General features: G+C 40.7%; 2 protein-coding genes across 7 annotated transcripts in view; both read left to right on the plus strand.

Annotated features, from left to right (window-relative positions):
- Window positions 1-399: 399 nt before the first annotated feature.
- Window positions 400-5,836, plus strand: LOC308392511 (calcitonin gene-related peptide 1-like). 5 transcript variants are annotated; one of them, XM_080875577.1, is made up of 5 exons: window positions 400-530; window positions 1,560-1,651; window positions 2,522-2,656; window positions 4,408-4,590; window positions 4,796-5,834. In XM_080875577.1, exons 2-4 carry the CDS (start codon window positions 1,566-1,568, stop codon window positions 4,568-4,570), a joined length of 384 nt encoding a protein of 127 aa, XP_080731703.1. In that variant the 5' UTR covers window positions 400-530; window positions 1,560-1,565; the 3' UTR covers window positions 4,571-4,590; window positions 4,796-5,834. The 5 variants fall into 5 exon arrangements, with proteins under 5 accessions (XP_080731703.1, XP_080731704.1, XP_080731702.1 ...); XM_080875578.1 differs by having other exon boundaries at window positions 4,411-4,590; window positions 4,796-5,833; XM_080875576.1 differs by lacking the exons at window positions 4,408-4,590; window positions 4,796-5,834 and adding an exon at window positions 3,460-4,392.
- Window positions 5,837-10,361: 4,525 nt separating this feature from the next.
- Window positions 10,362-20,656, plus strand: part of insc (INSC spindle orientation adaptor protein) — a 58,064-nt gene continuing 47,769 nt past the window's right edge. Inside the window, exon 1 of one of the 2 annotated variants that reach the window (XM_080875188.1) lies at window positions 10,362-10,507. The gene's annotated coding sequence lies outside the window, so the exon portion shown is untranslated. Of the gene's footprint in view, window positions 10,508-19,818; window positions 20,009-20,656 lie in introns of those variants that run through there. The other variant, XM_080875187.1, reaches the window with a different exon arrangement.

Raw genomic sequence — 20,656 nt, forward strand, 5'->3', positions numbered from 1 at the left:
TGGGTGGAGTTGTGGGGGAATGTGGGGGGGCTTATTGATTTGGCATTTGGGATATAGCATGAATTGTAACATTTTTTTGAAAGTTCTTAAAATATTTATTGCTGGTGTTGCTTCTCCACGGACACCAGTTTGCTTTGCCTCCTATTTAATTAATGACATCAATGCAAATTGGGGATAGCAAATGGTCCAAATGACTGGTGGATTTTGTGAATGGAGCACTTAGTGACTGAGGAATGACGTAAACGCAAAGCCATATCTCTTATTAGTGAGCCAGGACTGAGAGGAGGAATCCCATTGGCTCGCTTTAGCATCAGAGCAATGCGATTGGCTGGCATCAGATAATTAAACACCTACACAGTCAATGCACAAATCCAAGTGGTGGGGTATATAGGCTGGTGCGTTGGCACTGCACGCAACAGAATCAAGAGTTGTTCACTAAGTTGAGAGAAAGTCAACTTTATTGTGGTTTGCATAGAGCTTCATAGAGATATATATTTACTTTTTATTTTGCTGGGTGATTATCGCTGAAGGTAAGTGACAACTTTTGATGTTGTGTTAGAAGTTTTACAACTAGACTGAAATTGTTACTTATAGGGTGGTGGCATGTGTGTGTGTGTGTGTGTGTGGGTCAGATGCAATGTGCAGCCAGAGTCATTATGTAAGACGGTGATGTGACAGTGGTGGTTATGGGCATGGAGTGTGGCCACCGGGTTACCCCTGCTCATTTTGTGAAGGTCCAGTGCGCTGCTTCAACAGAAGGAAAGCGTGAATGAGAAGGCAGGCACTCGAAAATGAGAAGAAGCTTAAGTAAAGAAGAGCAAGTGACAGAGGAAAATGGGCAGGAGAAATCAGGGTTGAGTGAGTGTGTGTTGTTTTAAGGTAGTGTGTGTGTGTGTGTGTGTGTGTGTGTGTGTGTGTGTGTGTGTGTGTGTGTGTGTGTGTGTGTGTGTGTGAGTGAGAGAGAGCTGGCAGCTCATTACACTAATGCACTGGTCCCCAAGGGAGCTGGCAAGCATGGAGTCCCCCCCCTTCACTTCTCCTCCTCCAGCATTAGCAAGTGATACATACATCGCACAATGTAGGACCCCTTCCTACCATTACACACACACACACACACACACACACACACACACACACACACACACACACACACACACACACACACATGCATACACTCCACACAGGCATGACACACACCAGGAGCAGCAGCATACGACATGAGAGAACTACCTGTTCTTTGCTCTCAGCTGGATATTCTGGAGGAACGGTCCGTTTTGGAGGCGCGTGTGAGCCAGGGGAGCATTGTTCAGCAGGGGACAAGAGCTGAGAGCAGTAAGCTCAGATGTAAGGCGAACTAAAGCTCGCCTCACAGGGAATGACACTTTTTGCACCTTCTTCCTGACAACACAAGAAGACTAGACAAGGGCAGTTTCTAGTTGCATGCTGGTTTGTAGCTATACTTTTAGGAGATTTGAGCTCTTGTATCAGTGGTGTGTGAGTGTGAATGGAAGCACAAGAAGCTGATGTGGAGTTTTGTTTTGTTTTTTCTTGCCGTGTAGGGGACCATGGTTATGTTGAAGATCTCTGCTTTCCTCGTTGCGTACGCCCTGGTCATTTGCCAGATGTACTGCTCACAAGCCGCGCCTGCCAGGTGAGACACACGGAAATTGCCTTTTACCCTTCTCACTGTTAAGTTGCTTTTTCTCTGCAGCTCAACAGACTTACCGCAAACAACCAGTAGAAAAGATGGGCAGGGTTTATGCAAAAACAGTATGTTGGAACTTGGACTCTGCAGGTTAAATTTTTTTTTTTTTTACTTAAACATAAAATGTTTTTTATTAAACAGGAGAAATAGAGTAAGATGTGAAAGTTGTATAGTAACGCCATAGTAACAACATAGGTTAAATAAATGTGTGTATGCAGAAAAGAACATTGTAGTTGTTCTGTTTAGTCTTAATCTATGGTAGCTTTAAATGAAATACATATATTATTTAAATATATGTATTGCTTGTAATACTTCCAATATAAGTGGATAAAGTTGTACTTAAATTAAAAGCACAGGAAACACAACAAATGTAATTCAGTTTTTATCTCTATATATGCATATATCTTTCTATATATAGAGAGAGATATATATATTAATTTGAGTCCCCACTCAAGTTCCCCCTCCTGCCCCCCCTTTCCAATGAAGCTATTGATTTTGTAATAACTCTAAAGCTGGTTATACATCAGCTTCTTTCTCACAAGGGGCACTTTCTGCAGATTGTTTCCCCCAGCTTTGGCCAGGGGCCCTCCGACTCAGACGTCATTCCTCACGGAGGTGGTGACGTCTCTGTTACCCCCCCAGTCCCCACCAGTCCCTTACCCCACCCCAACATCCCCACTCAACCCACCACCCCTCCTTTTTCACTGCAGGTGTAACCCTAGCGGAGCATTTCCATTAATGCTGATCTCATTGCCGTTTCCCTCCCCTCAACCACTCTGACCCCTAAATTCCCCCCCACTCCACTTCTAACCACAGACCGGGTTTAGAGTCCATGTCAGACCGAGTCACGCTCACGGACTACGAAGCGCGAAGGTTACTCAACGCCATTGTGAAGGAGTTTGTGCAGATGACGGCGGAGGAGCTGGAGCAGCAGGCAACTGAGGGAAACAGGTACAGATGAATCTTATTTAGTTTAACCTTTGAAAATTAGTTTAACATTTCCACCCTGCACAGAAACCACCAGCCAAGGATTTGACTAATGAGAAACTGGAAAGTGAAACTGGTTTTGGACTAAATAAAAAGGTAAAATTAAAAAAAGCTATTTTTTAGGGATGTTATTGGGAAACAAATCCTGTTTTTACTTTAATGTGCTGGAAATACATTTCTTTAGTTCCCCACTTGGGTTCAGTCAGGCCAGGAGGTATGTACTTCTCGGCAGATCAAACAATAACATCTTAGTTTTAACATGTGACTCCAAAAAAAGCCCAAAAAACAAAACCCGATTCTCTGTCATGAGCCTGCCCCCGCATGGATGCATTTGATTTTGACTTGCGTGGATAGACTACTATTTTGAACCAGCCTGCCGGGCATGTGAACATTGTATGCTTAACAAAACAAATAAGTGTGCATGATGTCAATTAAGTGGAGCTGCATGACAGTGGGAAGCAACTGGTTTCTGTTTGTTCTATGGGTAAAAGGCTGACTGGGGTGGGGGTGGAGGTTCTGATGCATGAGGGGATGGATGACAAGTTTTTGAATGTTGGGAAGGGCAGGGGGAGTGGCATGATGCTGTAAGGACCTGGGATGTTTTTACTTTGTTTATACCTGCAATGGCATGAGAAAGAAATGCATGTGAGTGAAATGATGCGTGAATGGAAAGAGAGAAAAAAAGCTTAAGAGATACAGAGCGCATGTTTTCCCCGTATCTATGAGCCTGTTCTATGCATGTGTTTTGTGTGTCCCCTCCTCGACAGCATGGACAGGCCCTTAACCAAGCGCTGCTCCAACCTCAGCACCTGTGTGTTGGGTAAACTGTCTCAGGAGCTGCACAAGTTGCAGACTTTCCCTCGCACGAACGTGGGAGCAGGAACGCCCGGCAAGAAGCGCAGTGCGCCTGAGAGCGACAGCTATGCAAGCTACGGCGAGACGTTTGAAAGCATCTAAACCCCTTCCTCCTCATCCATTAAACCCGCTTTTACTTTTCCCGCATCTCCTCTTCCTTTGTCATTCTTTCCCCCGTCCTTCTCTTCTGTCATCTTCCTCTCCTCATCCCAGTTTCTTTCTGGAATGGGACGTGCATGCTGATATTACCTGCTTGATTGACATGAAGATTATGACTTTGAACTGCAGTTTTTCAGTTCTTTTTCTCCCCCCCATATTTCTTTTGGCAGAGAATGATTTGTCCCTGTAATCTCAGACGATTTTCACAAGTGTAATTCAGGAGCCAATTCATACATCCATCTCTGTGTACTGTATGTGGAGTAATTTGATGGCATTTCAAAGCCCCTGAAACTCAAGAGTTGAGAGCGATCACTTAATCTAAACGTTAATAAATGATCCACTCATGCGACACCATGTTTGTTGTTCAATAAACGTATTTTTCTACCAGGAAGGCTTAGGTCATTTTCATTCTTAAGGACTCTAAAACAGACATGTAGCCACCCATGCAGACAGTCAATGGCCATTTTAAATGATGGGCCTAAATAAGAGTTTTAGAGCCTTTAAAATTTTGTCTGAAGCTGTCACCGAGTCCAAAGGTAAGACAAACACTCAGATGCATTCTGTTTTTAAGCTGTAAATCCAAACTTGATGTACTTTCAGTTCTTTGATGTTAGCGTTAATGTGTATAGCTGTGTCTTACATTATTGTATGGATGGCAGTGGCCCAATCTTTTCGTTAAGCCCCTTTCTGTTCTCCTGAAGCAGCGTTACAGCACAGAAGCGAGGCTGCAACACGGCAACCTGTGTGACTCACCGTCTGGCAGACTTCCTCAGCCGGTCGGGGGGAATGGGTAACAGCAACTTCGTCCCCACCAATGTCGGCGCCAAGGCTTTCGGCAGGCGGAGGAGAAGCATCCAGATGTGAGCGTTCCCATCTGGGAAATGGTGAATAACACCTTTTCAATCATGACTTTCTTTATAGATTTCCTTTGGTTTCAAGAATTTCAGACTTACAACAACATTTTATTTTATTTTTGATTTCACAAATTGATAAAAATTTCCGACTGTCCAACTTACACGCGGACGCAAACAGCCAGCTTAAATTTACATCCTTTTTCTTTTTTCTGTCTCGTTCATTTCTGTCTTTCAGGGGTTGAGAACCTGACGAGAAAACATCAGAAATAACCTGAGAAGATAAATCAAGAAAAACAAAATTGACCAGAAAATTAACACTGAACTGGCCCTTTATCCACTCTTTCACATTCCTCCAGGAACAGGGGAAAAAAAAAGACCCCACGGGACATCTCCTAATTTTCATCCTGTTAGTGAAGCCTTTTGCTTTTGGCAAATAAGAAAAAAAAAAGAAAAAAAAAAAGGCACTTTACTTTATGTACATGAACAAATGAACTCCTGAAGAAAGAAAAAAAAGTCCTAATCATTCCTCTTTTTTATATTTCCGTATCATTGGAAAATAAAATGAAAGCAGCAGTGGTATCACTTTATTCTTTTCCGCTTATCACCTCGTCAGAGCACATTTCTTCCATGCCAACCCAACCCCAGACCCACTCCCCACTCCCTCACCTCCCGATTTAAGATACATACTTCTACATTGCTTATAATTCCCTTCCCTCCCGAGGGTATCCTTTTTTCCTGTGTGCCAGAGGGACGCCATTAAAGATCAGCATACCCAAGGCCCCCCCCACAACGGCTGTTGTCTTGTGCCTTGATGTAGAACAATTTACATGAACATGATTGTACAGTTTCTGTTTAGAGACAATAAAGAAGACCCGAGCGAGGATGCAGAAAATGAAACAATATTGTGAAAACAAGTTTCAGCAAGATTAAAATGTATTTTAGATACACTCGGGTATGGGGTACTTGTGTTGTTCTTCAAAGGTTTTTAAGCAAGTGTAGAAGGACGCTGAGTGACTGTGAAGTTGATTATATAAGGAGAAGTTTATATTTGTATTATTAATACTGATAAATACTGTCCACAAATTACGAATGATGGAATCTCACAGGCAGAGAGCTCTTTGTAAGTTGCTGATTAGAAATCTAACACTATTTCCCACTGACGAATGCACAATCACGTCGTGAAAACATGTAGCACACGTTTATAATTTGGCGAAGTATTGGGGGAAAAAATGGAATGCACAGTCATACACACTCCTGTTGCACAGATGAATGTGTGAACACATCAGTTTCATTGGAAATATTTCTGATGACACCACAGTGGCATGGATATGTTACAATACATGTTGATACAAGAAAAAAAAAACAGTGCATGGGGAATTGCTTAATAAAATGCAGTCAAACCTGCAGTCAGAGTTGTTCTTTAGCTCCAGTGAAGGTAAATGTTCACCACTTATTTCAGCACACAGAAGCCAAGTCTTTTTTTTTTTTTTTTTTTACAAGAAAGGCTTGGCCATAAATAGCATGTAAGAGATTCACTTGCACCTTTGCACACAAGGTTTGTTTTTAATTGTGAAACATTAATGGCTGCGTGATTGAACATTTTGGGGCTCACTTGTTTTTGCAGCAGAACTCCAATAGATGGCAACATAATTACCAAAGTTTCAGTGAGTCTCACAGATCTGCCTCAAATGATGGAAACACTGAAATAGTCATAGTCATAAGCTATTTTCTCTTTCATTTTCCCAAACAATTAAACAAATGAGGAAGAATATCTGAGCCTAAAAAAGAGTGAAAAGCAAAATGAAAAGGCACAAGTAATAAAATGATTGTATGGGTTTTGTGTTTGAACTCCTGCTTGTTTTGTTACGAAGATAAAAAACCTGCTGAACTCTCACGTAGGTCTATGATGAAGAGAAACATATAATCCAAGAGTAAATCGAAGATTATTTAATTCTTGAGTGGTCATTTGTAAGACTGAGAAAAGTACAAACTCAAAAAATACATAAATAAAAGGCTCAAAGAAAAGTGCACATCATTAGTAAGCAACAAAAAAGAGACTCTAGCTGTATTTGGAAAATTATGTAACAGGAAATCAAATATTTAATCACATTAATTGCACAACCTGGAAAAGATAAATATCATACAAATACATTATTACCATTTTATGTTGTATTTTCCCAGGAATAGCACGCTTTGAGTGTACTGCCAGTAGTTTCAAACCATTTGATGTGAAGGCTTTCCAAGCAAAATCACAGACAGAACTAAAAACAAATACTTGAAGGAGGGATAAATAAAGGCCCCTCAGTTTTGGATAGCACATACGGGATTGCAAGTCGGGAAACTGAGAGGATAATGAGGGTGAAAGTGATAAACAGGATATGGTTGATCCTATTTGGCTGCACGGATGAATGCCAAGTGTGCACCAGAGCAAATGCAAGATATTTGAGTGCATCGTGCACGCAAGAGTTGTCAGTACCATGGAAGCAAATGTACTTTTGTCAAACATCGTATCTAGTTTCTATGAATTACATTGAATCCACGTGGAAAAATGGCAACCGATCAACATCAGACACGCTAGATCAGCGCTGCAGACATTTAGAGAAATAAATGTTTGGTCTTGATTCTAGCCGCTCAACTGGATGACTTATTATTTCCCCGATGACAGGATATGTCTGACTAATATGTGAACTTATGCTATGGGAGTATAAAGAGAAAAGGAGATTTGTGCTTCATTCCTTCTCGAGCCTTCAAACCCTCGTCTGTCAGTTGTTTTTACAGTCTTTCCACTTATTCTCTCTTGCTCTCAGTATCTGTCTGCTTATATGCCTGAGGAAATCGCTGCTAAATCCATGCTGGAATCCACATGGACACTTTTCCTGCATGACAGATAAGGAAAAGAATAAACCCTAGATTCTGATAATTGAGGGATGGTGACAGGTTGAGGGTTGATTTGTGGGTTTGGTTTTGGGGCTTTTTTCTCAGCAATAATCTCACAATCTCACTATGCCAATGAGAATAACAGTCATAATGGTATGCAGCTGCTTTTTAATGGGGCCCTTGCAATTGGAAATTAGACAGTTCATATAAGAAAACCAATCATTTGGCCCTCTACTCCAAAGAGAAGATGCACTGCTCGTCCAGTTCCCAGAAATCTACACCACAATCCAATTTCAAAACCTGGGGTTTTGGACGATGCTTCCCTAGAATAGTTTGAAATTTGTGGAAAATGAGTCGTATTTCCACGTAACTTTTAATCCTTGTTATTTCTTAACAATGTTTAATAAAACTTTGTCAGCACATACAAGCCACCAGAAAAATGTAGCTGCCTGGCAGAACTATATTTCCTCCGCCAAGGTTTTTGGTAGGATTCTCTCTGTAAACAAGATATCTTAAAAAGTTTTGAATGAAAACTAAGTACGGGTGCAGAGTGAGAGTGCAGAGTGGGGTCATGTTAACAGTTCATCATAATTTGCCTTACATCGAACCAAGGTCTTCGATGATTTATCGGTTAAAAAATTGACAAAAAGTCTTAGAAATGAGAAACTATGATTCCCGTGTACTGTCAACATATAGAAAGTACTGTATAAGAATTTTAAAAAAAAATCATATTAAATTTGACCTTTGACCTCTCCCACATACAAGTGGAGATACCGTCTGAATTTCAGGAGCGGGACCACTCCTCCTTCATGCCCCCTCCGGCCTCAGGCCCCCCTTCACCAATACCTGCTGTTCTCATTTTCATGCCCCACCCTTCCCCCCCATTTTCCCTCTCTTCTCCTCTCTTCCTTTCCTTCATTCACTTCTCGTTAGTACATGGGGATCTGCCCGGCCCGGGAGCCGTCGCCGGTCCCCTTTGAGGCCTTACCCAAACCGCAGCACCAGTTCACATTTCCTCATCCGTCATCGCCCATCGTTACCAAGGATGTGGTCCCAGCTAGTGAAATAATAACAAAACAAAAAGATTGTACTCAAAATTATGTGAAGTATTTTAAAATGAGTTTCAACAAGGCAAATAACAAAAGACACACATTTTCTGACTGCATCACAAACTTCGCAATATTTAAAAAGAACAAAAAACCCCCCCCCCCCAACTATAAAGAAAACACAACACTGTTCAGTGAAAAGTATTGCCAAGAGAGTGAGCTGCCTTGATAGAGGTTTGCGCTCTTTGCGTGCTCATTTTCTTGATATTGTTTTAATCTATATCCACAGTGTTCACCAAATAAGACATATAATGAGACATTTTCAACAGTTTACCTGTAGTATTTGGTGAAGCATGTAAACTGCTTGTTCCAGAAATATTATATTGACTTATCTACTCAAAAATCCAATAAACAAACAAAGCCGTCTTTGGCCAGTCATTTAAACTCAACAAACTCAATAAAAGCTGTCCAGGACTAGAAATTCACATATATTCACTCTCAAACCAAATGGACGTGTGTTTGAGATCCTGTTTATGACATTTACAGTAATCCTTCTTCATCATCAAAAAATACAGCAACCTATGCATCAGTATGCTTGATGCCAAGCTAAATATTTCCTAACTTATTGTTTAATTTTTGTCACATTGAATTCTTTTTTTAGTATGATCATTGTTGTCTTTTTATTTATATTAATGTGATTTCCTGCACTTATGTAGCAATAGCATCATAACATCAAAAGTATTCACTACATATTGCAGAAGAAAATTAAGGAAGTTTAAAATAATGGCTCTGATGTGATATTGACTATATTTACAAACTATTAAACTGTGTCTGGCTGAGGATTACCTTCACATATGGCAATGTGACTCTCGGTCTGCTTTTGACTCTCCTGTTGGTTTTGCCAGGAAATGAGGTAAGATTTCGGAGGAAATAAGGCGTTTATGTTCAGATTTCAACTAAAGCTAATATTTATCAACACCCTAAAGTATAACAGGCCTGTGTTGTGTGCATGGGAGTGCGTGTGTAGTGGGACCCGCTTCATAAAGTCACATAATAATTATTCACTCAAGAGTACGTAGCAACACTAGCGGCAGCAACCCAGACCAGCTGAGTCTCGGTTGTAATGGGAACCAGCCGACCGCCGTTTATATTTTCATTTTCCTTCCTCATTTTTAAAGCCCCGAGTTTTTCCATAAGGTAGTCATTTCCAAGGCTGACGTGAAACCAGACACCCATGAGTACTCATGGTAAAGGTCCAGAAACAACATAAGGGTGGGCCCAACATCCTTTCACCTTCCCCAATCCCCCCATTCCGTCTTGTGCGACTGTTCCTGAGGAGGTAAACACCCTTTCACTCTGTCAGAAATGAGATTTCTTTCTGCTGCAATGGCAGTTCCTTCAACTGCCGTGCTTTCTTTCTCCCCCTTGTACTTCTCCTCCCCTCCCTCCCTGTGCTGCCACATCTGGAACCCAGCTCCTCATTTATTTATGTGGTCTGTTGTGTTTCTCTCTTCTTCTTTTTTCCAAGAGCCTTATTTTAAAGTCCTTTACCTTGTCTTGTTGGCAGTTTCGCTATATCTGATGAGGTCTGCAATTACATCCCACCATAACTGGTCACTCTGCAATTACATGCTCCACCACAGAATCCCCCTCCTGCATCCCCACCTCCTGTCTCTGAAAAGCACCACTGCTCATATGGCAGACCAAAATAGACTAGTTTCATGTCTGTTTGGATGGCAGCCCAGCTGAAACTATGCTCAGCTGCTTGACTGACAGTGGGATGTGGGTTTGTTCTCCTCAAGAAAAACCTTTAAGGCCAGTCACGTTTACACTCTGAGCAGTCTTACTGCAGCAGGCTTCAGAGGCGGTTGGTCCAGCTGGGCACCGAGAAGGAAGACAGAGACTAAGTCAGCGTGAATGAAAGCGAAGACACACACGGAGAGTGTGCTGAGAAGTACTACGAGCTGTAACTATGAACCCGACTGGACACGCTTAAAGCTTTCAGTTGCTGACAAAGAGAATGGGTAAGTTTTGCAAAGAGTTCAGTCTGATCTCAAATTCTGGGAATAGTGAAAGGCTTCTGTCAAGGAACTTTGAGCCTTTAAACTGTGGAAAACTTTGGCTTGCATGACTTAGCTGTGAAGCATTCAAATACAAAACTTAAAAGTGAATGCAGGGCATCCGTGGCAGATCATCTGTTTTTTCCAAGCGTTCACAGACTTTTCCAGTTGGCGATGCTCTTGCTGTGTTGAGCAAGGTGCAGCTGGAAACTGATTAGTGTTGTGAATTATTTAAATCTCATAAACACAGGAGACGTGAAAAGCAACCAAGCTCAAAGTGTCAGATAGGAAAAGGACACAAAATTAAGTTTAGATCTCTAGAAGTTCTACAAAACTGTAAATACTTTTGAATGGGGATATTAATGATCAATACATAATACTCACAAGTCGTCAGCATATGTGCTTCCTGTGCAGGTTTTTCACCACCTTGGAACTTAAAATTAATGTTCTTGGAATTTTGGTAAGTCCAGTGTTTGCTCCCCTTTTGCTCTTTTTTTGGTCTCTACCAACCTGATAGCTTTAGCTGCTAAATTCTGCACTTTTCTTCAGTTTTAACATCAGATTATTGAATAGTGCTACTTAAAGTCATGAAAAGAATCTACAGGATAGAACTTTTTTGCTGAATCAGCCTTCATACAGGCGCTACCGAATGAATCATCAACATAACCTAAGAAAAACAACTCCTCGCTTTCAAATAACAGTTAAAACCATCATCATAGCTGCGTTTGTGTTTGAGTCACGTTGGAGTTAAACTCCACCGTGTTCAACTCCAACTTTCTGCTATAACTGTTTGGAATAGGCTGACCTGGTTTGTGTGGGAATGATGGAAGCTCAGACTCTGCAAAACAACAAAGATTACAGTGAGGCCGGTGGTAATGATGAGGACACATGCCTTTACTACAGGCTTCTGTCTGTTTGTGATGTGGTTTTGGGCAATGTGTGTATGCATGACAAAGGCAATTAGTGACTACATGAGAGCTGTGTCATGTTTTTTCATATGAACCCAGAGATTTTATAGGCGAACAGTGTGGTCTATCACCACGCTGGTCTATTCACCATATCCACTTTAGGAGATGTTACCTGTGTTCTCAGTGGAAATGTACGAGGAGAAAAAAAGACCACTGATCAGCAACATTCAATCTGAATCAGAAGCATTTCATGGACTGTGTAATTATGTGAAAAACAACAGCACACAGGACCTAACGGTGAATCTTGTAGATTCAGAACATTATAATAATGCAGTGTTGTAGTGGTGCACTCTTAATTTATGCTCCAAACTTTTTCCAGCAAACGATAAACACCCAGTGTTATAAACCATGATCTGAAAGTTGACTATTCACCTGAAAATAGGCCAGCAGTATTTGTGGATGATGATCGAACCTAAGCTGTTTGTCATTGGAGAGTAAACATTAATATGAAGTTAAAGCTGAGGTGCAGATTTTTCAATAAGTTCTTATCCACAGACTATAGGCTGAGACAGCTACATGATTATTCATTTTAAAGAATGATTTCAACTTCGTTAATGTAGGCTATAACCCAATGTGTTCGTTAGGGCTGTCACAATGTTAAGGATCAAAAAGTACTGCAAAACTCATATTTAAATTTAACAGAATGAAAGAAGTTCTCATCAGGTTACAGCCTGATGAACATACTAAGCACGTGTCTTTTTTAGCTAATGTTTATGACTAACTTGGCTCCCACCTCATTTTCATTGCTAAGCTTAACTGCGCTCATGCTAATAAGTACTCTACTGCAGTGCACAAGTACCTAAATGAAAAAAGTCAAAAAGTTGGTTGCCAATCTGTAATTGTAACAGAAAGGAAGAGATTGCTAATCAGTTTTCAGAAAAATGGCAATGCCAGGTCTCACTAGCTAGCTAGTAGCATCATTCCCCCCATGTTAAATTAAATAAGTGCATGGTGTACATTGTGTACTTAAAGTATCTAAATACAAGTAGACAAAATGTGCAACAATTCTTTCCTGTGGTTTGGGCCACATAAATTCTCTTACTGGAGATGAATTTAATTATATTAACTTAAGTTGACAGCCATTTTTACATGTAAAATGTATCTATCCAGAGAGGCAGCAGTCTAAACAGAGTTCAGACCTTCCTCTTCCTCCTTTTATATTTAAGCAGAACAAAACGTTTATTCTCAGATGGTTATGACTGCTGTTTCCCTTAAATATCTGTTTAGCACTTCTTCTAATAATACAGTACATGGTTGCTTAGGGATAAATCTGCCATGCATTCTCCTCTTGGCTGTCTGATGAACAGCTTAGGAGGGCGTGTTGTGGTCAGCATGAACCGCGCATGCAGGTGTGGCCCTCACTGTGCTGCCACGCTGTTTAATTAGGTTTTCGGGTGTGGAACATCAGGGTTTCCGCTGTAAAAAATCTCGTCTCTCTACGGTCTCACCCCCACACATTGTCCTGTCACATTAAAAGAGTGCCACTCTAGATGAACAGTTACTGTCACTGAGGGTGTGGCTGCTACTAAATCTGGAAGCATGAAGCTGCACTTGACTCCACGGAAGTCTGGCTTTTGAGAGCTCATTGCCAAAGCATTATGCAGTCAGAACCGTGTCTGTGATGCTGAAGTGGTTTTATACTGAACATGAGAACTTCTTTCATCTATCAAAAACTGTCAAACCCTTTCAGTATATTTGCTCCTATAATTAAAGGCTCCTTAAAGTTGCTGACAACAAAGTCATTCTCTTTCAAGACTATATTACATGCCTGAAAGTGGACTTGGTCCAGTCATTCTCTACGATCAGCCTCTTTCCTCTGGATAAACTAGTTTCTTTCTTTGTAATTTATTTCCATTTTCCAGACCCTCATTCATGCTTCTGTGTGGCCTTGCTGGAGTCAAGAACCGGTCATTTTTTGTTCTCCTCCCACTAGTCTGGTGCTTCCCCAGAAGCTATTTCTCATAGAGCCAGGACTGCTTTCTCACTCATGGCTCAGGAGCTCAGGGTTTTCTTCAGAGAAAACAGAAGTAGTACAATTCATTGGTTGCAACAGTCTTGTATTTTTTGGCTCATATTTTTAATTCATTCCTACTGTTCTTCAGTTAATAGGAAAACATAATGAACCGTCTGTTAGACAGCATCTGGATGGTTAATGCTTGTTGTTATAAAACACATTTTAATGTATACTTTGCAGAAACTATGGCTCACACTATTAAGGAATAGAGTTTTCGGGAATTACTACAATTTTTTGCTGATATTTATGAAAATAAATGGAACAAAGGAGGAAAGCAGGAAGAATTATGACAATACTGCATTTTGCAGAAGACTATAACTTTGTGGGGAAAAAAGGTTGATGTCTCTGGAGCAGCTGGGTGACAGCTGCTCAGGCAGTAGGAGCAGGAGGAAGAATATAAGCTCCAGGAATGGGGTGGAAAGTGAAGATATGAAGATATTTCTCATAGTAGATTGTCTCAAGCTAAGCTAAATTACTGAAATGTAATGTATAAATCGAACATGACAGAGTGCCTACTTTGTTCAGAGTCAGCGTTCGACCATGGAGAAAGAAAGCTATCTGTAAATTGTGATAATTGCAGTACTACATTTCTGGCAACACCGATAATGTGGTATATGCCGCCTTCCTGTTACCTCGGAAGTTGGATGTTGGAACTCAGGAGGGACAACAATAGTGAGTTCTGGTAGTAAAGTTGGAAAAGCACGAAAATCAGAATTTGCTTTGCTTCTTAGCTAGGTAGAGCCATTCATACATCACTAGCAAAACAGACTATTCTGACGAAATGCACTAATAGCATGTTAGTGCATCCCAGCAAGGAGCTCCTTTTGTGTCTATCTCGGCTTCGTCAATGAAAACTGTTAAAAAAAAGTAGAAAGGAAGAAATTCTCTGCAAAACTTCATTATTTAATTTAAACACAGAAATCACTTCTTGAGATTATACATATTTTGCACATTTTATGCAACTTCTGCAATAAGTATGAACATTTGTAACAAATTTGAACCCACACCATTGTCACTGACTTTGTGCTGTTGAAAATCCACATGTGGCACATGTACCTCTTTGACGTTACTTTATTGTGGGTAATGCTAACTGTTGACACATCACTGCAACAATGTTCATGACTCAGTGGAGGCCCTCTCTTCAAAGTATGGACTCAATTAGAAGAGTGCAGGTATAAATTTTTGTGTAGGTGGGCCCAATATGGCAGACACATGGGGGCCCAAGACTGAGAGATAAATCAATATGAGACTGGTTGAATTAGAGCATCAGTATGAAGCTTCCCTTGAGTTAACCTCTTTTTCTTTGCTCCGTCCGTTTTTCTCCCCTCATCTCCATCTACTAATTGGAGGAAGGTCATGGCTTGCTGAGCTTTAGGCTGCTTTTTCTGTCTTTAGTTCAATTGACATGTGCTATATCTGCTCTCTGGCCCACTGTTTTGGTCCACTGGGGAGATCATGAAAGGAAGTGGCGGCTTCAGTACGTCCGTGTTTGTTGTAGGATTCAGAAAGGTTACCGCTCACTCCTCTTTGTGAACAAGCCTTGGTGGTGTTTGGGAAAACCTTGGGGAGTCTTGACAGCCTGCTACTCCTTCGGTCTAGCAGTGTCATTTTCTGTTTAGATAACCTCTGCACCCACTCTGCTTTTGTCAGCTTGTGGCTTGCATTGATTTATACATCGGAGACAGACACTCAGCAGCTTTCAGATTCGAATTTAGAAAGAAAGGCCATTATTATGTCCAAAAAAGAAAGAAAGAAAGAAAAAAGAGGGTGAGGTTAAATGTCCACAACAATTCTACCAGCGGTGGTGTTACACCTTTCTAAATGATGCATATCTCATTTTAAAATCACACTTTTTTAAAGCATGAGAATATTCTTTATATCTTAAATGAGAGTTAGCAGCTCTAACTGTTTTTCAGCTCTAATTACGCAGAAAACTGCATAAAACTGCTGCATGTTTACTTTTCATGCCCAAAGTACAAAAAACAGCACTGAAATGTCTTTTAGAGGTGCCACATGTGTGCACGGTGGGTACACATGGAGCCTTTCCTGCATACCTTGAGATTTTTGCAGCCGATATTTACTTATCAACATGACCACTTGTGCCGTTCACCCTGCACTTTTAATGCAGCAGCGGAATAACAGTTAGAGGAAAAACAGTCTTGAAAAGTTCCACCCTACCCTCAAGTGGTTCTTGTGTTCCTTTGCTTAGGTCTGGGCAACAGACCTATCCTCCACCCAGGATTCCTAGTCTTCTCTTCCTTTCTCCCTAAACCCACACATGGACCCAGCCCACCTAATTTACTCCCACCTCCTAATGTCAAACAGCTGTAGCCTTGAGTAGCATGGAATTACTGCTATTGCAGCCCTACTCCCATTCATGTGTCTATTCTTTTTCTCAGCCATTTTGCGTGTGGTCCCTAATATCACATCACTCACATACCCAAATAAGGTGTGTAACTCAGCCTTCCTTTCACCGGTTTATTTATGGTCTGGGCACTGGATATATAGGGCATGAATTTACATTGCAGGTGGCTGTGGGTGGAGATAGCTGAGCTGACAGGTGATGATAAATTCTTCATACAGTGTGCTTCACTCATACATTCTTGCAGCCGCGTGGTCTCCCTGACATGTAATGCAAAGTCATAACTGGTCCAATGCCATTTCCACGGCACTCCATCTAACTGAAGGAGCTGTGTGACATAACTGTCATGAGGTCACTTTGTTTGTGATTGATAGCAGGAGACTAGGAAATGATGCTGAGGCTTGAAAGCTCTTGCTGTGGTTGGGAATCTGCTTCAAAGGAATGTTTTGGCCACATGTCAGAAGTCAAACGTGGCAGCTGATTTTCAGGGATTTTGTTGGTCTTAAAATCTGTAGCTCGATGCACCTGTATATTTTTTTTCTTTAAACTGCTACACCCCCATGGTAACTTGTTCACTTATTGTTTTATAGAGTTTTCTCCTTCAGCTTGTGGCTTTACTAAGATCTCGTGCTGAGTTTGAGTGGCTCCACAGAGGCAGCTGAGAGTTCAGTGAACCCTCACGGTTCCACATGCACACTCTTTGAGTTGCTATGTGATGTTCTGCACACAGTTAATCAGAAATGGATGGTTAAGGATTATTTGGCAGAAAACCACCAGGTTATGTTCAATTTCATTTTTTGTATGCCAGACGCTAACATTAAGCGCTTCTTCTTTCACAAATATCTGCTTGTGTAAAAAGCAAGGAGATAGATAGATAGATAGATAGATAGATAGATAGATAGATAGATAGATAGATAGATAGATAGATAGATAGATACTTTATATTTCCCACAAGGAAATATAAACAGCAGCAGGGCAAAGAATAAAAATAGTACAATCTACAATAAATAAGTTGAAGTAAAAGTGGTTCCAGCCTTGTATGATTCTGTTGGCATCTCTGGCATTGATGATCTGTCTCTGGAAGTAGTGGAAAGAATGAAACGTCCTCCCATGAATGCTGACAACATGCTTGAGGAGGTCTATGAGAATGGAATTACTGGCACTGTCTGAGGCAACAAAGAGCTGAAAGTAGGAATTTTCCATAATTTAAATTAGAGATGGCACGATACCACTTTTTTATGTCCGATACCGATACCGATATCATAAATTTGGATATCTGCCGATACCGATATGAATCTGATATAGTGTTTTTTAATCAACAAAACTGTTTTTTTAATATCTTGCTGCATTTTGTATAAGTTCATACTCAAGTTTAAAACAACAACTACACTAAAGCTATTCTGTTATACCTGTATGCAAAAAAAAATATTTCATAGTTCAGCAATACTGATCAATCTAATAAACTTAAACCTACACCATCCTCCCTATTCTGGTATTTTAAAGAGTACTTAGCATATATATTAAGCAACCTAACTAATAGAGTTCCAACTCCCAGCAACAATAAAAATAAATAAATAAAAAATAGGGAACCACCCCTCACGCTCCACCTCATGATGCTTAATCGACGTAATCAACCTTAATTTGATGCAGTGTGAAAAAAAAATGCACAGAAATCAATTATTTTTCAAGAAATATTAAATAGATTCAACATCTTTCTTCAACAAAATTGCAGACTGCACAGATGGTACCTTCCCAAAGGAAAAAGTACTATAGCTTACTAGGGTATATATATTAGACTTAATAGTTACTATATACAGTAATTGACTTCTATTCATTTTACATCAAATTAAAACTTTGGGTGTAAGATAATTATTTATTAAAAGCTAGACATTTTAAATGAGAATAAGAAAGAAAAGTATTTCTTTGTGCCCCCTTTTCCCTGTTCATGCCCTATCGGCCCCCCTGGCTAAACTTTGCTAGATCCACCCCTGCACAGTTACCAGCGTCAGCTACGTAGAAAAAGATCCTGGAGTAGAAAGTAATATTAAATAAATTCTAACAACAGCTTATAGAGCTTAAACGTGCTGCTGTTGTTTATCCGCTGGTTTCCTCTTTCTGGTGCAAAGTGGGCCAAAAGCAAACTAGAGACACGGACTCGCCACAGAAAAGCCGATCAGCTGATCGTTAAGCAGTTTCATGATTGAAGTAGCAGCAAGAAGAGGCAGTCGTTTGTTAAGCTTAACGCAGGAATGCTTTACAAACATTCAGAGATGGACTTACACACTTGCTTTACTTCTCTCGGGGATAACTTTATCGGAGATGAAATGCCGGGTTGCTAGTGAAGCTCCACATGCTATCCAGACCACCGACAGGTCCCGCATGCCACAGCCGCTCTATCACGTGATGCATACTGCTCCGACGTGCTAACGTTCTGAGGTGAGTTACGGTGTGTTGCAAGTTTTGTGAGGTGCTTTCGTGATATTTAATGGATCGGATTACATTTTTTATTTTTCTCCGATATCCGATCCAGTAATTTAGGTCAGTATCGGACCGATACGATACGTAATATCGGATCGGTCCATCTCTAATTTAAATACAATTCACTCTCATGATAGCAGACTCTGTGTTACAGTGCTATGGTTCCTAATCCTGATGAAAATTTGTTCAGTTAACTGCATACCCGTGATGGGAGATAACGGTAAAAGCTGGACATACAGCTGAATACAGTTAAGTCATAGCAATAGTTAAAGACACACTTAAGAGGAAAGAGGTACATTCAAAGCATATTTGAATAAAATCATATAATCACTAGGAGCTGTAAAAGCGATTTGTAAAAAGGTGGTGAAACCTAGAAGGTGTACTTGTTACTACAGGGATTTTCCAAGCCAGTGACAAATAAGAAAGTTATGACCAGGATGTAAAAACTAGCATGTCCTGAGTTGGTGGGCTTGCTGTCTTGCACTGTGTACATCAGATTTATAGCTTCGCTGAGTGAGCAGCATAGCACTGATGATGTTAAGGTATGCAGTTCTCCGCAAGTTAATCGAGTTAACTGCTGCCAAGTTTTGTTTTATAAAAACAAAAGGCACATATCTAATGACAATGTGGTTCCATTTGATGTTGCTTTTGGGTTTTAGTTCTGGTTAGGTGTTCTGTGCCCACTTAATCTGGGTTTTCAGGACCCAGCCAGTCTGACCACACTTTTCAAATGGATTCACTTCTGTCTCCTGCCTTTAACCTCAGTGTTTGTCAGTCTTCTTGGCTCTGAGGTGACTCAGCTGATGTTTCACTGAAAAAAAAACAGCTTTCCACTTTTGTTTCTTGAAGCAGTCTGCAGCTCTGATTCGGTTTTCCCCTCTCCTTTGCCACAAGAAATGCATCTCAGCCAATCAAAGGTTGTTTCTGAGGTGGGTGTGGTTGGGGTTAAGTCATACATGACAACACCCATCAATCTTGTTATTTTGAACACCACACTGGCCTGTAACTGAGTGATCTTCCAGTTTTCCTTTCTCCCGCTTTTGTCATTTAATTTTTTTTTATTATGCACTAAAACTAAGTAGAGAGGTGTGTAAGTTTCTCTTGTGCTTAAACTTATCTTATAGGCACATTTGTGGTCCTTTCTGCGTAAAGTGGCTGCTGCCGAGTTATGACAGGCTACTTTGTTAGTAACATGTGTCAAGTTGCTTCGACTGATTATAGTCACATACCCTGCTTTTACCTGACCACGCTGTAAGTCTGTCATCAATTATCTCAGTGTGACTCTCTATTAACCATGTGCTGTGTATGTGAGTGTGGTGCCTCTCTACAGGCTTTGCTCATTCATTATTAAGAAGCTCCTGATGTTTTGCTGGCCGTCACTGCTCCGGTGTCAGGTACCCACACGATCCTCTTTACTGAACCAGCCTGACTAGGGATCCAGTTCCAGTCTCTGGCCTGTTGGAGCTGCTCCCAGAGCTGCTGAGCTCTACTCTAAAGCCTTTTGTTAGCTCTGGATGTTGGCTTTTCTCTGGCTGATTCCCCCTTGTTATTTCTTCGACTAGCTGTCAATGGAACTGGGAAGCTTAAAATGCATTTGGATATTTCTCTTGGCGTGATCTTGAGGCCATTTCATCTCTCGGGAGGTATGGTGCTGCTGTCATCTTTTTTCCCCTCTGAAAATGAGAATTATGGGTACTTTTATAGCTTACCATAAAGTGTCCAACCAAGAAGATGGTGTGTTCACTTTAGCAGACTTGTGGTGAAGCAGTGTAGTTATTTATCCAGCTGAATGTAATCTTTTTGGGAGGCAAATAGCTCCTTTGGTGCCTGAGGAAGCTGCTGTGATTACTGCTGCTGTGACGTGTAGGAGCTATCAGTCTCTGTCATCTGTCTACATTTATTAGCATGATATCTAATGGGGTGGCTGATCTTAGACCACAACTCTGGCTACAGGTCTGTGCAAATGTGCGTGTGCAACTTGACCCCATCTGAATTCTCCATAAGCCACACGGTTGCCTAGAAACATCAGGAGGGCAGCAAATTTAACTTCCATAATATTATGCCAAAGGAAAGAATGACCTCAGGCCCAAACATACTGTTCCTTTTTTTGGCCTTACAAGGGCATCTTCACATTATTCCAGTCAGAAGTATGTCCTTGGGGAAGGAAGTTTTCATATCTCATACTCATGTATGCAGACACTCCTGAGGATAATTATGATTTACTAGACAAAAAAATTGACCTAATTTCCAGTGAACTTTTTATCGAATGTTTTTACTATATCAACTGCTAA

Source organism: Rhamphochromis sp. 'chilingali' (genome assembly GCF_963969265.1).
Source record: "Rhamphochromis sp. 'chilingali' genome assembly, chromosome: 2".
Taxonomy (NCBI): domain Eukaryota; kingdom Metazoa; phylum Chordata; class Actinopteri; order Cichliformes; family Cichlidae; genus Rhamphochromis; species Rhamphochromis sp. 'chilingali'.

Coding starts and splice junctions, on each gene's coding strand:
- LOC308392511 (XM_080875576.1), top strand. CDS start 1,566: ATGGTTATGTTGAAGATCTCTGCTTTCCTCGTTGCGTACGCCCTGGTC. Junction 1,652..2,521: donor TCACAAGCCGCGCCTGCCAG/GTGAGACACACG, acceptor TTCTAACCACAG/ACCGGGTTTAGAGTCCATGT. Junction 2,657..3,459: donor CAGGCAACTGAGGGAAACAG/GTACAGATGAAT, acceptor CCTCCTCGACAG/CATGGACAGGCCCTTAACCA.